The 14,821-nt window shown below is 40.0% G+C and overlaps 1 protein-coding gene across 7 annotated transcripts in view; it reads right to left on the bottom strand.

Moving 5' to 3' along the window:
• Positions 1 to 14,821, bottom strand: part of UNC5D (unc-5 netrin receptor D) — a 531,156-nt gene that overhangs the window by 26,347 nt on the left and 489,988 nt on the right. For all 7 annotated transcript variants that reach the window (XM_072776399.1, XM_072776402.1, XM_072776397.1 and 4 more), the window contains 2 exons: positions 14,386 to 14,613; positions 6,816 to 6,965 (listed from right to left, as the gene is read on the bottom strand). In XM_072776399.1, the coding sequence (XP_072632500.1) occupies positions 6,816 to 6,965; positions 14,386 to 14,613 (378 nt within the window). The remainder of the gene's footprint in view (positions 1 to 6,815; positions 6,966 to 14,385; positions 14,614 to 14,821) is intronic.

Here is a 14,821-nt window from a genome sequence, read left to right as displayed (position 1 = left end):
GCACAAGAACTCAGATTTTACTTGGTGACATAGTTAGGATACCATCAAAAATTAATCCTCATGCTTTTCCCCTAAAAAAATGTTCTTTAGAAGACTCCTCTGGTCCATCCTTCTCCCTAAGCCTGGGGTAGGATGATATCTTTTCATTTAAATGAAAATTTTGCGAAAGAACTCACTGACCAAGGGGCACCTGGGTGGGTCAGTCTGTTAACGTCTGCCTTTGGCTCAGGTCATGATCTTGGGGTCCTGAGTTCAAAAGCCCCACATCAGGATCCCTGCTCAGTGGTGAGTCTGTGTCTCCCTATCCCTCTGTCCCTCCCCCCACTTATGTTCTCTAAAATAAGTAAAATCTTAAAAAAAACCCAAACACCTGACCAGCACTTATCCCAACACCACAAACTTATATAGAATTGTGTAAAAGAACACACTATTGCTAGTGTATCCACCATAAAACATTATACATCCTACCAATCACATGAGCACATACACACACATATACGCACACTAGAGAGAGACACAAACACTAGGCTGCCCAGAATAGTCTTGTTTGTCAACTCCTCTTCCAGGTCTGTGTCTCAAATGTACCATCAGTCTACAAATGAACCACAAGTGATATTCCAAACCCACAAAGGACGATTAGATTGTTCGTAGTTCATGTAGAACATGAACTACATTGAATTACATTGTTTGTAGAACATGTAATTCATCTGTTCCACAATTATGTGCATGGTGCTTGCTCATGACCATACGCTATACAAGATAAACAATAAGAAACTAGGTTCAGTCTGTACCATCATGGGACTCACAGACAATTAGACAATTGAGTGGCAAAAGGGGTTTTTACTATATGAGGGGGGAAATAATAAAATCTATATATACCAGCCTTTTTTCCTATTACTAGTCATTGTATGCCCGATTAGGCTGTGCTCAGGCATGTGGCTTTACAACAATGTGAACTAGAGGTCACTCATTGATATTCTTTCATCTACTAAAAAAGTCTCTCCTTCCTACTTTAATCAAGCTGAAATTCTTGGCAATGACCATGTATGACCAGCCTCTAGTAACGTTCATCTTCACTTTTTTCTCTTTTTTTCATTTCATTAATGTGTTCTTTTTTACCTTTCACTATAAATATAATTTTCTCCAATATTAACACTGGCAGGTGGCAGAAGATACATCGGGTTTGGAGGTTTGATATTCTGAAGTGTGACTGGCGATGAAGCCATCATGTGTTATAAGATCGGGGGCCATGATTAAAATTCAGTCAACTCACTTTGAGGAACTAGGAGTTACCAGAATTCTTTTTTTTTTCTTTTTAAGATTTTATTTATTCATTCATAGAAACAGAGACCGAGAGAGAGGGAGGCAGAGACAGAGGCAGAGAGAGAAGCAGGCTCCACACAAGGAGCCAGACGTGGGACTCAATCCCGTGTCTCCAGGATCAGGTCCCAGGCTGCAGGGGGCGCTAAACCGCTGCACCACCAGGGCTGCCCTTCCAGAATTCTAATGGGCACATTGCTTGTTTCTTAGTTTTCTCTACTGGAAGTCTCACAGATCCGGATTTTGGATGATTCACAGGAGGACCAGCAAGGAAGGACAGCCTTTGATTGTTGCCCACTTGAAGAGAGGAACACTAGCTGTAGGGAGTCTGAGAGAAGAAACTCATGCCCTAACCACTACCACACATCCCAGCAAGGAGTATAAGGCTTTGTGGTCTTGTTTCATTTGTTCTTAATCCTGAATCAAGGGAGAGGCAGTGGAATTTTCATCTCAAGATGCAGTCAGGGACTGAGAGAAGGTCTGGTTGGTGAGGTAGCCCAGCCATCTTTGGAGGAAGTCATTTTCCTGACAACACTCAAAAATGACTTTTCACATGCACCAAATTCTACACCGGATAAAAGAAATAATGACATGCATTTACAAGTTCTGTCATTTCTTCTTGTTGTCCAACCCAAATCTTTCTGTGCTTCTCCCCCTAAGGCTTCTCCCATGTTGGAGGCCATGGGTAACCCTTACTTCAACACTTCTGTCTGCTTGCTGACTCTTCAAGATCCTATCTGTTCACAGACTCCTTGCCACCTCTCTGTGGAGAACTCTCAATAGCTGTATCTTTGGAAGTTATCTCATTATCAATCACTGACATTATACTTCTAATCATTTTATTTGGCCTTTACTTTCTCCAACAACTCTACCTTTTCAAAACAGATTATCACCATTCACTGTCTGTCCTCCAATTTTCTTCTCTCCATTAATGATCCTCTTCTCTCCTCATTAGAGCTAACTGTGGTGACCTGCTCCCCAATCTCCTGCCTTCAGTCTCTGTGATACGGAGCTAATGAGGGGGTTAGGGCTTGGCCAGAGAGGGAAACAGGAAGCAGCTTATTGGTGTTCTTTAGGAAATAACACTGCAGTGTCTCTTCTACCTCTAATCATGAGTAGGGGACACAGATGTGACCAGATCTCCTGGGAACTCTGTTTTCATTACAAGAATCCTTTGCATTGGGGCCCAGTATGGCCCCCTGATACCTGCCACATTTAACAGAGTCTCCTGCCTGGCGCTCCAGGGCTTCCATCATCTGTTGTCCTATCTTCATTTTAATAGCCCTCAAATAAACTCTCCTTTAAGCAAGTATGTTGTTGTTGTTGTTGTTTATAGAGTTATTTTGCAACAACCTCCTTTCATGAAAGAAACTCTAAGATAGGGCTCCATGGTTAACAGGTACTTTTGCCTAATTAAGAAAACTAAAGGGACACCTGGGTGGCTCAGTTGGTTAAGTATCTGACTTGATTTCAGTTCAGGTCATGATCTCAGGGTTGTGAGATGGAGCCTTAACTCTAGAGCCTGCCTAAGATTCTCTCTCCCTCTCCCCCACCAACTCTAAAAAACAAAACAAAACAAAACAAATCAACAAACCCAACAACAACAAAAAGCTAAGGTTTTTGTGTTTTTAAATAGAAATTTGAGTCATTACAGTATAATATAAGTTCTTGAGGATCAGGGCCAGACAGAGCTGAATTCAAGGTGCCGCTCTTAAACTGACCTCCACGTTGTGCAGTGGATCTGAATCCTTGCTAATTCTTCCTTTCCTAAAAAACAAAACAATGGTACTGACCATTTATTGAAAAGTGTCTTCTCTGGTATACTTTGTTACATTTCTTATATTTTCTCCAGAGAATGCTGGCAGAAAGGTAAGAGAATCATGCTCACTGCAGAGATAATCTTCCCTTGCAGAAAGATATGAGAATCAGCACACACACACTCCTCTCTTTTCTTTTTACATTTCACTGCACACAATCAAAACATTTTAAAAATCTGATTTTAAGATCGTATCAAAAGAATATTCCTTTTTATTGTTGGGTTGAGTAGCAGCTGCCAAAAGTGCTCAACAAAACATTTAAAAGTAATAGAATTAGAAGCACTGTGATTAGTGTGTTTTCAGGGCAACCATCTTTGCTTTCATTTATTAAAAAAAGAACAAACTATCAAGATGCTCACTGAGCGAGAGGAATGATGTGGCAAGTAATATGGGAGGACAAAGTGTAGCAAAGTTATGGGTGTTTAAAGAATTCCGGAAATGTTTTCATTTTGATTCCCATTATAATTAGGTTCCTAGCAGATGGAGAGAATGTAAATCACATCCTAGCAGGAGACAGACACAGGGTTCCCCAAGACACAAAGTATGCCGAAAAGAAAGCTGCTTTTATTCTAGGGAGGTGACAGCTCGTATTTGTGTTTTGTAGGATTTAAAGAATATTTTATTGTATACTGTTTATGCCAGCTTCCCCACCCCATAGTCAGCAACAAATAGCAGAATGGGTGATTCTGTAGCACCCAGGTCCCAGTAACCTCTGGAGAGCAGAGCTATTTATTTACCTCCTAGACAAGGTCTGCTAAATCTGTGGAGGGGATCTCTAACTGTGGTCAAGTCTTAAAAAGCCTGAGAAGAGAAGAAATACTTGTTTTTTTTTTTTTTTTTTTTTTTTTTCAGGGGAGGGGAAAGGGAAGACCAGCACTATGGGTTGTAGCATAGCATTTTGTCAACTCTAATCCTCCAGAAGCTAAACTAACAAGATTTCAAAGCCAGCTGGTCTGACTCTGGATCTAACCTTGAATTTACACCATTCTAAAAACATTCCTTGTGCAGTTGGTTGGTGTCTCATGGGGCAAATATTCTAGGCAGTGGGTATCTCCTAGGCCTGAAAATTCCCGGTAAATGCCAGCTATCCCAGAAGAAGAAAGGAAGGTTTCTTAGGAGAGCAGGCTTTGGGTGCCAGCTGGAATATGTCGCCTCTCAGATTCCAAAATTAAAGTTAGAGAAAGAGGGAGAGGAAGACCAGAGTTCTTCCATGCATTGAGCTGGAAGATGACAGAAGATGACAGGGAGATTTACCAGTTGAAGGAGAGACCTATAAATGATGTCAGGAAGAGTGAGATTTTATGTCTCTGCAATAGCTCTCGGTTAGTTCCCATCCACTAAGCCCTAATGAAAAGCCATTCTCTATTATCCACGCCAAGTTTATCAGTGCACATCATGTTCTACATGAAGTTCAAGCAGGATGAGCACAAACCCTCCCCAAAGGGCTTACATCTGATGCCTGGAGCAAACACAGCATGGCCATTAAGAGCAGCACAATACGCATTCATACAAGCTAGGGGATTTTAGTGATGACAGAGGCAAGAAAATTGGCGGCAAAGGCGGTGGTGGTGGGGAAAGGAGGAATGGAGCAGAAAGCCATTTGTGGGTAAGAAAAATGAAGTGGAAATGAAACTCAGTGGCAAACCCCTGGTGCAGAGAAAATTAAATTATTTCTCAGCCTTCCAAGACTCTTTCAAATTATGCTCAATTACAGAAGGCAAATATTTATCCATGTTCACAACATCCATGCAATCCAAGCCATCCCAGCAGTAAAGCTTGTTGGGTTTCCTTGTGAGCCAATGCCCTTTTTCTTTGGTTGGCCTCTGTAGCATGTTTTGAGGTCCACAGGTTCTTAGGCCTCCACACCTTTCCTGCCCTGGACCCTCCTTGGAATTCCTGGTGCTGGAATTATTGTTTAAGTGCTAGTGCAAGGTTATGGTCCTTTCATCTGACTTTTTTTTTTTTTTTATCTCTAAGCATTAAACTTAATAGTTACTTGTATTGAGGCACTTGCATTAAATCCAGTAGAAAGATGCCTTTAAGCCTATAAAGATTAATACAGAGGAATTTACGTGACTACCAGGATTTGTTTTAACAATGCCCTGAAGTTCAATTTGGACTGGAAACTTTGAATATGCTTTCCTGGAAACAGAGACACCTAGGTCTTAGAATATCATAAATGACCCATTTATTCATGGAAAACCTCTCAGCATAAGGAAATATGCTGAATGTGTCAAAAAAATTGTTTGGGGCCATGAGAGATGCTCTTGTTGCTCTGAATGCTCTGAAAGAGTACACAAGGGGCAGTTCCAAAGGTAATGAGAAGTCTGAAAAGTAAACAGGAAAATACAACCTTGTCCACTCTGAAAAACATGAATTTTTGAAGGCAAAAGGGTTGGTGGTTCAACTTTTTTTTCTAACTCTCATGACTCAGGAAAGGTTTTTCTCTCTGTGATTTGGCTTGTTCCCATTCTGACAAGCTGGTTCATCTTGTGCATGTTTTTGGTTGTTGTTTTTAATAAATGTCACAAGAATGGAAAGGTTAAAACCCCACAAAGCTCCATAGGTTATGATAGAACTGAGACATCTGAAAGCCTCCTGTGATCCCAGATCAATCTGAGCCCACCAGAAGCTTTTCCAAAGCTAAGGAAATGTCCTGTCACCTGGTGACTTTGATTTAGGGAATGACTGTAGACCAGCCAGCTGCTTGTGATGACAGTACTCATCAGTGGGGATTTCTATAGAATTCGGTGGCAGAGTCACACATCGATAAGAGATCTTTCTATGCTAAGCAATTACTCAAATTCCCTAAAAGTGATCTGAGAAGACTCAAGTCATTTTGCAATGTTTTAAAATTTTTTGATAGAGGAACAATAATACAGAAATATCTTTATATATTTGTAAAAGGGACCTAAAAGGCATTATTCTTTCTCTGGCTCTCAGTTTACAATTTCCTCTTCCCATCTTACTCAGCTTACTTGGTGGCAAGCACTTCATGTTCAGAACAGAGTCTCTGGTGCCTACCTGGCCAGCCAGGGCTCCCCACAATTCAAAATTGTCACCCTTAAAGGATTGACATCAGGGGTGCCAGGGTGGCTAAGAGACTAAGTGTCTGCCTTCGGCTCAGCTCGTGATCCCAGGGTTTGAGATTGAGTCCTGCATCTTCTCCCTTTGCCTCTGCCTCTGCCTCTCTTTGTCTCTCTCTCTCTCTCTCTCTCTGTCTCTGTCTCTCATGAACTAAAAAAAAAAAAAAAGAAAAAGAAAGAAAAAGAAATCTAAACAACTGACATCCAGATCATTCACTGTTGACCATGATTAAAATAGTGTCTCGTAATGAACTGGTTTTAATTAAAACAAACACCACATCAACCCTGCTCTAAGTTGTTAAATGACTATCTTGAACCTATACTGAGCAAGAGTGTAAGTGGGAGAGAGGAGAAATTTTACATTGCCTGACATCAAGCATCTTTTCCCCCTACCTGTAGAAACCTGTGAGTTGATGTCAATATGATTGATTCCCTGTGTGTCGTCTAAACTGCTACATTTCTGTGACAGTTCTGAAATTAAATCCATACTTTCAAAGGAGAAGGTAAGTCAAGAGTACCCTTGCTAGGGTTTAGTGACGTGCTTGCTGGTTAAAGCAAAGCTATTTCTGTTAGCAGCCCATTTGGCCAGTACCTGGCATGCAGTGAATGGTTTGATTCTCCAGAGGAATGGAGGGATATCCAGGACAGAGATCTGAAGACTGAAGGTGTTCCCTTTGAAATGCAGCAACTTTGGCTCTTCCAGTAGCTGTCCACCTTGATGTCTTTCATCTGAAACCACTTCCTTTAGGGCAGGAAAGAGAAAAGAGGCATAACAATGAAGTGTCTAATTTCCAACACGTTGCTTTCTATAGATAGGTACGCTCACTACCATGTATCTTCTAGAAATAGACAAACAGCATCACAGACACACACTTCTTTGGTTCCCCCATATCCTTGTAAGGTCAGGGCTCCTGACTCAAAGCTGCTGACTCGTAAGGACCTAGGCTGAAAGAAATAATTGCTCTTCATTATTTGCATTGCTTAGGCTTTTAAACCAACACCGTTCCTTTCTTTAAAGCTAAAAGACCTCCCCTACCCTAAGCAAACCGTTACACCATTGAGTTGCCACAACTGTGTGAATTTCATCTGCCACAACCATAATCAAGGGATGTATTCAGAGTTTACACTGAAAGTTGAATAGCACCCTCTCCACGCTTCCACGTGTTGTGAATACGGGCATTATACAATTACTTATTCTTTGGTTCAAAATAAATGTTATAGGGTGCATGGATACTATTTATTTGCAGTAATGTTCATAAAAGTAATGCCAAAAGGCCAAGCAAAAATAAGTTATCATGTTTTAGCTCAGAAAAAGGAAATCCGATTCTTGAAGATATATATACCCTTGTATCTTTTGCTGAGAAATCTTTATAATTATATTTAAAATAAACAATTCACCTATATTCTTTTAAGCCAGCCATTTTAATTGGTTCCAAATTTGTGGTGTTTAGAATCCTACTGAAGAGATGATAAGTCAAATCAAATAACCGACATGAATTCTCCAAAAGGTTAAACTGCCGTTGGGGTGAGGCCGTCAGTGCTATTGGAGATAAGAGAGCTCCCTAAATCCATTTCTTAAAATCACCATTAATTGACTTATAATTCCCCTGCAGAGTTACAATAAATAAGATAACTGAGATCCTTTAATTATGTCCTGTAATCTTCCCAGATTCTAAGAAAGATTGTGAGAAGGCAGGCAAGTGGGATTATAAATACAATAAAACTTACATTTCAATTATCAGCGAGTAAAAGCAGCTCCAGAGGTTATCTTACCAACTCTTGTCTACGTGCAGAATAACAGGAATAAAAGCATGTCTTACTAAGATGCAGCTGTCCAGCTTTTATCCGACACATACCCATAATTGTTAATCGGTTGCTAGTATCTTTTCCCAGGACTAACTGATTCAATTCCAAGGTCATTTTCTACACTTCATTTAGCGAGAGGAGGTGTTTCTTGGGAGCTCTCAGGTCAGTGCTGAACTTTCTGTGATGTTGGAAATGTTTTAGATCTGTGCTGCTTCATGTGGTAGCCACTGGCCACAGTGGCTATTGAGTACTTGAAATGTGGCTAGAGAGAGTATGGAACTGAGGTTTTTTTCGCTTTAATTAACTTAAATTTAAACATCCACATGTTGTTAGTAATTACTGAACAGCACAGTGCTAGGTAGTCCCTAGCTTTGTAGGTCTAGCCGGCATCTGATGGGGGCTGCAAGAAGTGGAAGGATCATAGTAGGGTAGGGAGGAGAGAGAATGCAATCCAAATGCTGAGTTGAGGTTTTTTAATAGATGCTGATCAGTGGTTCTTTGTGGAGATTTAATAAGTGACCATCAGAGCTATGCTCAAACTGGACTCTAAGTTTATACAATAAAACTGCCTTCTGCCACCAGAGAGCTCACAGTCTAGTAGGCATCTGACGTCATATCTAAGTATTACAAGTACATGTATACCTAGGAGGTCAAGGCAAGGCATAGGGTATAGCCTAACCCAGATGAGAGGACAGGCCAGGGAAGTAAGTGGGAAATTAATAGAAGAAGTAATATTTGAGCCTAACCTTAAATAGGAGGGCTAGCCACTGGAAAAGGCAGAGAAGCACGTGCTCAGGGCACTGAGCAGGGTATGTACAAAGGTGCCAGGTGAGGTAGAGCTGGGACAGGTAGGGTAGAAAGTAAGTGGCTGGAGGTGATGAAAATCCAATCATGAAGTCTCACTTGCTGTGCTTTGTATTTAATTTTAGAGCATGGATACTCAGGTTTTAAGGTGTGTAAGAATCTTCTGGGGACTACATATACTCAAAAGAGGATGCATTTTATTAGCTGAAAATGGAGGCTCAGAATTCCAATCACATTTCGGTATGATTGGACCAGTTACTTATTTTCTGTAGGCTTCTGTTCCTTAGCTGGGCTTATTCATGGCCAAACAAAATCATCAACCTGATACTATATTAACCTCTTTTTGCAACTTTAGTGTGGCATTAGAAACACGTACAAATAACGAATGCACTTATTAAAACCATGTTAAAGCCATACACTAACAATAGTGTGGACTCTTCAAAGTATATTTGACTGGGTTGTCTAAAGCATACTCCTTGTCTTTAAGTCATCTACCTTGCCTGAAAGTACAGAGAAGTAAACTGAGGTCAGAAGACGAAGCACCTTGGGCCAATGGCTCATTTCTTAGTGGAGAGCTAGGCTATTTTAATATTTAGAAACCACACCGAGCACCATCACACTAGAAGGGAACTGAAGTTTTAAATCACCATGTACCTTTTTACAGATGAAAATTTGAAGCACATCACTACCCCCAAAGAAAGTCATCTTCCTAAAGTTACAGGGTTAGTGAAAGAGCTAACTACAATGGGGCAACTTGACTAGTATTTTTTTTTCTTTATTTCCCTGCCTTTTTATATCCTATGCTTTCTTTTATTCTTTTCTTTTCTTTTTTTTTTAGAGTCATGTGAAGGTCAGACTGTTATTAACTCTGTCCCATAAATAATTTTTCACTGGTGCATGATATATATAAAGATGACATAGGTCAGTCCATATTTGCCCTATGGTCTAAGCAGTCCCTAAAATGCAGCATGGAGAGTATTAAAATTTTTTAATAGATGTCCACTTATAATTATCACAGAGAAAAATGGTACCTTTTAGAAATTTCTGCTTTAGGGCCCCCAATTTAAATACAACCATGATTTATCTTTGTTTTTTTTTTTTTTAGCTTACTTTCATCTCCACACATCGAACCAACTCTACACAATTAACAGTATCGCATAATCTTGCACAAAATATTAAGCAACCACAGTTACTCTGTAACAAAACAAGTACTTATTAAAATGAAGAAGCCAATCATGAACTTATCATTGTATTTATAAATTGTAAAGGCATAACTGGATCCAGAGGCAGAAAAAAACAAAGAAATAAAACCTCCTGAATACAAGCTTTAAAACACTCTCTAAAAAGAAGAAATTATACTTAGTGCAGAATTTCCAGTTATGTTCACAACTTATTGCATTCTTTTCAGGGCTAGTCCTGGACATCGGTATTTTTGAAGGCTTTCCAGATGAATCTGATGCCCAGCTGGGTTTGAGAATCAGTGGTACAAACAAACTCTGCTGAGCTAGTTCTGAGTTGCTCAGTGGATCTATCATCCCGAGTGTGAGGCCTGATACTCATTTCACTTTTCCTATCTGCCTCCTATGTGACAATGACCTTATGTTAAGTCTCCGGTTCTACTGTTAAATTGATATCTGCATTAATTAAACTAGAAAATAGGATCTGGCCAGTTTATTGTCTATAAAATGTACAAAAAGGCTATGTGGTTGGTGGTGGCTATAGTCTGTCTCCCTCCTCATTTCACACTGGGTGCTGCTAGCCATCCAGCTCCTGGAGTTGGCCAGGAGAAGCCTGGGCTTTGTGCCTCAGTGAGCTCTTTATGTTGATTTAACGAGACAGGCAGCAATATTCAGGTGTGCTTCAGGGATACTAAAACAGGCAGGCTGAATTTACATATTTATGAGACAAAACTGTTTGAACTTAAGTGTGCACGTGCACGCATGTGCGCGCACACACAGACACAGAGAAATTATGTCGCTATGGTGTTTTCCTTTAAATGGTTTACGTGAACAATATTTCCCAAGGTTGCATTATTGATAAACACAAGAACTACATCTGGAGGAAATCCTTTGAAATTAGATTCTAAATCCACATTAATGCCAAGTAAGTAATGAGTACCAAGAGGTACTGAATAGGAGGGCTGGGAGCAATGGAGAAAAAAAACTAGTTGTTTTTCCTTTTTTCTTTCTAAGATGAGGCAAGTGCTTAATTCCTTGCTCCCCCGATCAAGGTTTGTTTGTGTGTGTGTGTGCGTGTGCATGCGTGTGCACACCCATGTGAGACACAGAAAGAAAGAAAACACAAAAACCTAGGTCTTAGATGTTAGTATTTTGTAAATATCTTACCATTCCTCAACCTTTGATTTGAATTCACCAAAGGAGATGATATCAAATACACATACATAAAATGGCTGCTCTAATTATTGCAGACATACAGGAGTAGGATGGACAAAAAGTCATGGGTTGTTCTTCTACTCTTCTCTCACCTTCAGGCAGACTTTTATTTTAAAAATATACATATATCTGAGCTGATTTAACTTCCTAGAGAGAGTTGCAGATGTATTTATCAGAATACATCTTCAACAACTTGAAACTAAATTATGTTTCAAGGTGTATGAGGTATTTTGTTTTTGTCATTGAGAAAAACCAGTACTATTATTCAGATGAAGTATCCCCAGAGCAGAAGAGAAGCCCTGCAGGAGGTATAGGGTAGGAGGGCAGGGCTGGAAAGGGACAATGTTTCTGTTCCAGTACTAAAATTGTCCACAGGACTACTGTTTGGTGGGACCCACACTGGTTCTAGGAAGACAGAAGTTTTGGGTCTGGAAGCTGTCCTCCTTGCAAAGTTTCCAGTGAGGGAGGAGGTTTTAAGTATTTTATTGAACATAACTTCCCATTGATCTATGAATGAAATGAAAGATGTCATCATGATCTTCAACCAGGCTTCTTTCTTGGTGAAGAGGACAGTCCTAGTTGGGCACATATGTGTTGTTATTTCTCTGAGACATGAAAGATGCCCTACAATAAACACAGCAACTATTGTAACCAAGCTTGTGTCTGTTTCCAAATCACAACAAACATTTTTATCAAAGTGATAATGGAGGCAAATTCCAGAAAAGGCAATTTTGGCAGAAATGCTTCTGGAAGAATGACATATTACTTTTGATTAGGAAGTTAGGGTTCTATCAGAGTTACAGAACATGAGTCATCATGGTATACAATATTTTCAGCTCATACCACACAAGTTGGGGGAGCTAATATTAATGTGTGAAGTCTGCTAGAGGTTCAAAAAGTGAATTGTTGCTAAGGCTTTCTTAAAGTGGAAGAGTTTTAATAGATTAGTAACTATATAATTTTTCCCCTCTAATTAAACACCACATACAAAGCTGTGAAAAATATGACACAGATGATGTGGGATGTTAAGGTGGTTTAAAGGAACTTGGGCAGAAGGCCCTGAACCTGTTCACTTATCAAGGGAACAATCCAGAATGCTGGATTCTTTCAGAAACAAAATCCCGAGACTAAGACCGTGGACTGCATGGTTGTGTTCTGAAAACCTACAAGTTATGTTTTAATCTTTCTGTGGGCCAGTAAAGTTATTCAACCAGGGTTGACGATCTCTCACCATCCCAGGGGGAAGCATGGCTTTTGCTGCTCATGACAGCTGTCACATACATCCTGTCAAAAACAAGTACAACCAGACCCAACTTTAAAATCAGCTTCATTCGATGTAATAGGAGAGAGAAAGAATCACTGGAGGTAAATAGATTATGACAAATGAGGTCAAAAGTATTTCTACTGGGAAACATTTCTCTGATGCAAAATTAAAGTGTTTTAAGAAGTATCTCTAAATGATGAAATAAAGATATTTGGATTCAATTTAGAGGGAGAATACCATTTTCCCTAGCACTGATGAAGAAAGGATATTACCCATAGGGAAGGAGAGTGGTTTGAAAAGCTGTGTTTAGGGCCTCATTTTCATGACTTCCACTGCAATTCATATTCATCTGTGAACAGTTGAGCTGTTATAGAATCTGCTAGCAATCAACAGGAATGAAAATAGATTATCTGAAAGTCACTTAGTTTTTTCTTTAGGCAAATGTCAAACTCACTGGTATATAATATACTTCAGCATTATTCAAAGTGAGATCAAACTGGTTATGAGGGCCGACTTCCAAGGCACTTGTGATAAACAGATCCTCACAGGCACAGTGGTCGGCAGTGGGTTACCCATATGAGCCAGGAGGCTGGAAATCCTACAAGGTCCCCCTGTGTTTACTCCAGTTTACTCAGCCTTCAAAATGTGGCTAAGTTACTAAGCGTCCAACTTGAGTCATGACGCACTCGGTGGTAGTAATGACCTCAAGCGATTCTTTATTTTTGGTTGCTGAATGTCTGTTATGTATTTTATTTTGGAAAAAAATGTTATTGGGGCGGTGAAAGTAAATTAAGATGATCAAATAGCAATCTTAGGATGACATTTAACTACTAACGTTGAAGTTTTTACAAAACGGTGGCCCTCTGCGAAAAGGGCCTTTTATGAGCAGCCATATATTAAGTGTGCCTTTCAAAATGATTTGTGCTACTTAAGAGATAGTCAGGGAAGGTTCAAGAACATAGGTTGGCACTGTATCATCTTTGCTGGCTTATGTTCAGGATTCAGGTCATTGTATCTCTTTTATTGGTAAACATGAGTTTTCCAGCTCAGTGTCTTAAAAGCTAGTTACTGAGGAAATGCTCTGCATAATGGACTTAATGATCCAGGACTGGAATAGCAGGGATCTGGGATGAGGTGTGTCAGGAGAGCTAGGCTATTTATATACGGGCAAAGCTTACACAGGCATTTCTGCATTATCTTTGCTGCTATTAATAAACTCGAACTCTTTGTGAGTAGCTAATTTAAAATGAGTCTTACGTGATTAAAAATGCCAAAAATGGAAAGCAACCTTGAACTATCTCTGCCCTAGTAGCCCTAATTATTAATTGACTATGTATCCAAGGATATAATATGCCTGCCTGCTGCCGGGTGTGATTTCCAATTGTTGTACCCTAACTACAACCTTCATTTGGTTCATGCAATTTTCTCACTGCCTTCTGCACATTGAATAACTCTTGCTGTTCCTGTGGCTCATGCCATTCTCCTTTCCTGACATGGTAGCCCTTTCTCTTTTGCTCCTGAATGACATCCATCCATGAAGGTTCACAAAGGGCTCTTGGAGATTATTCTCCAATTTCTCTATTGCAATCGGCTCTCTGTTTTCTGAATTCTGACACACTTCTAAGTCAGTTTATAATTTGCACACCATGTTCACAATATGTGGTTATGTAACTCTTCTCTGTTCCTGAGCACCAAGTACCTCACATCCTTGGAACTCAGCACATTGTTGGACATATGATAACACAGCTCTTGTTTCAGGACAGGTATTCCTGGCTAGCCAATGGTGTGGCTTCATTTTGCAGACCCTCAGCTACAGAATTCTCTATGGATTCTGATCCCTAGGAAATCCCATGCATTCATGACCCCAAAAGAAGAATTCTAGAGAAAAAGCTGACCTGAAATGCCCAAGGGGTATTGTCCACACAGTAGACTCTCAAGTTGTAATCCAGAGAGTTACAGGACATGCAGCCAAAAACAGCCACCTTGAGTTGCTTCACGGCACAGTCTGTGATTGGCTCTCCAGTGAGGGCATATGTCCCAAAGCTGTCTAGGAGCACATGACATGCAAAGGGATCCAAAAGGCAGTAACAGGATGTGGATTCATCCTCCACTGACATCACTTCCTGTTGGGAAAAGGTGTGTTAGATTCTCTCAGCTTGGAAATGAGATGTGACTTGACAATGACTTTGCATGGACATACACAATTTTTTTTCAGAAAATTCTTATTGCACTCCCTTTCTTGGTGTCAAATAATCTTTTTCTAGCAAAGTAACTGTTTACATCAGGAACTTAATAAATAGTTCTATTCCATGTGTTGGAATTCTATAAAGT

Source organism: Canis lupus, chromosome 15, assembly GCF_048164855.1.
Source record: "Canis lupus baileyi chromosome 15, mCanLup2.hap1, whole genome shotgun sequence".
NCBI lineage: Eukaryota > Metazoa > Chordata > Mammalia > Carnivora > Canidae > Canis > Canis lupus.
Note: the sequence above shows the minus strand (reverse complement) of the source record. Positions and strands in the feature narration are given on the sequence as shown.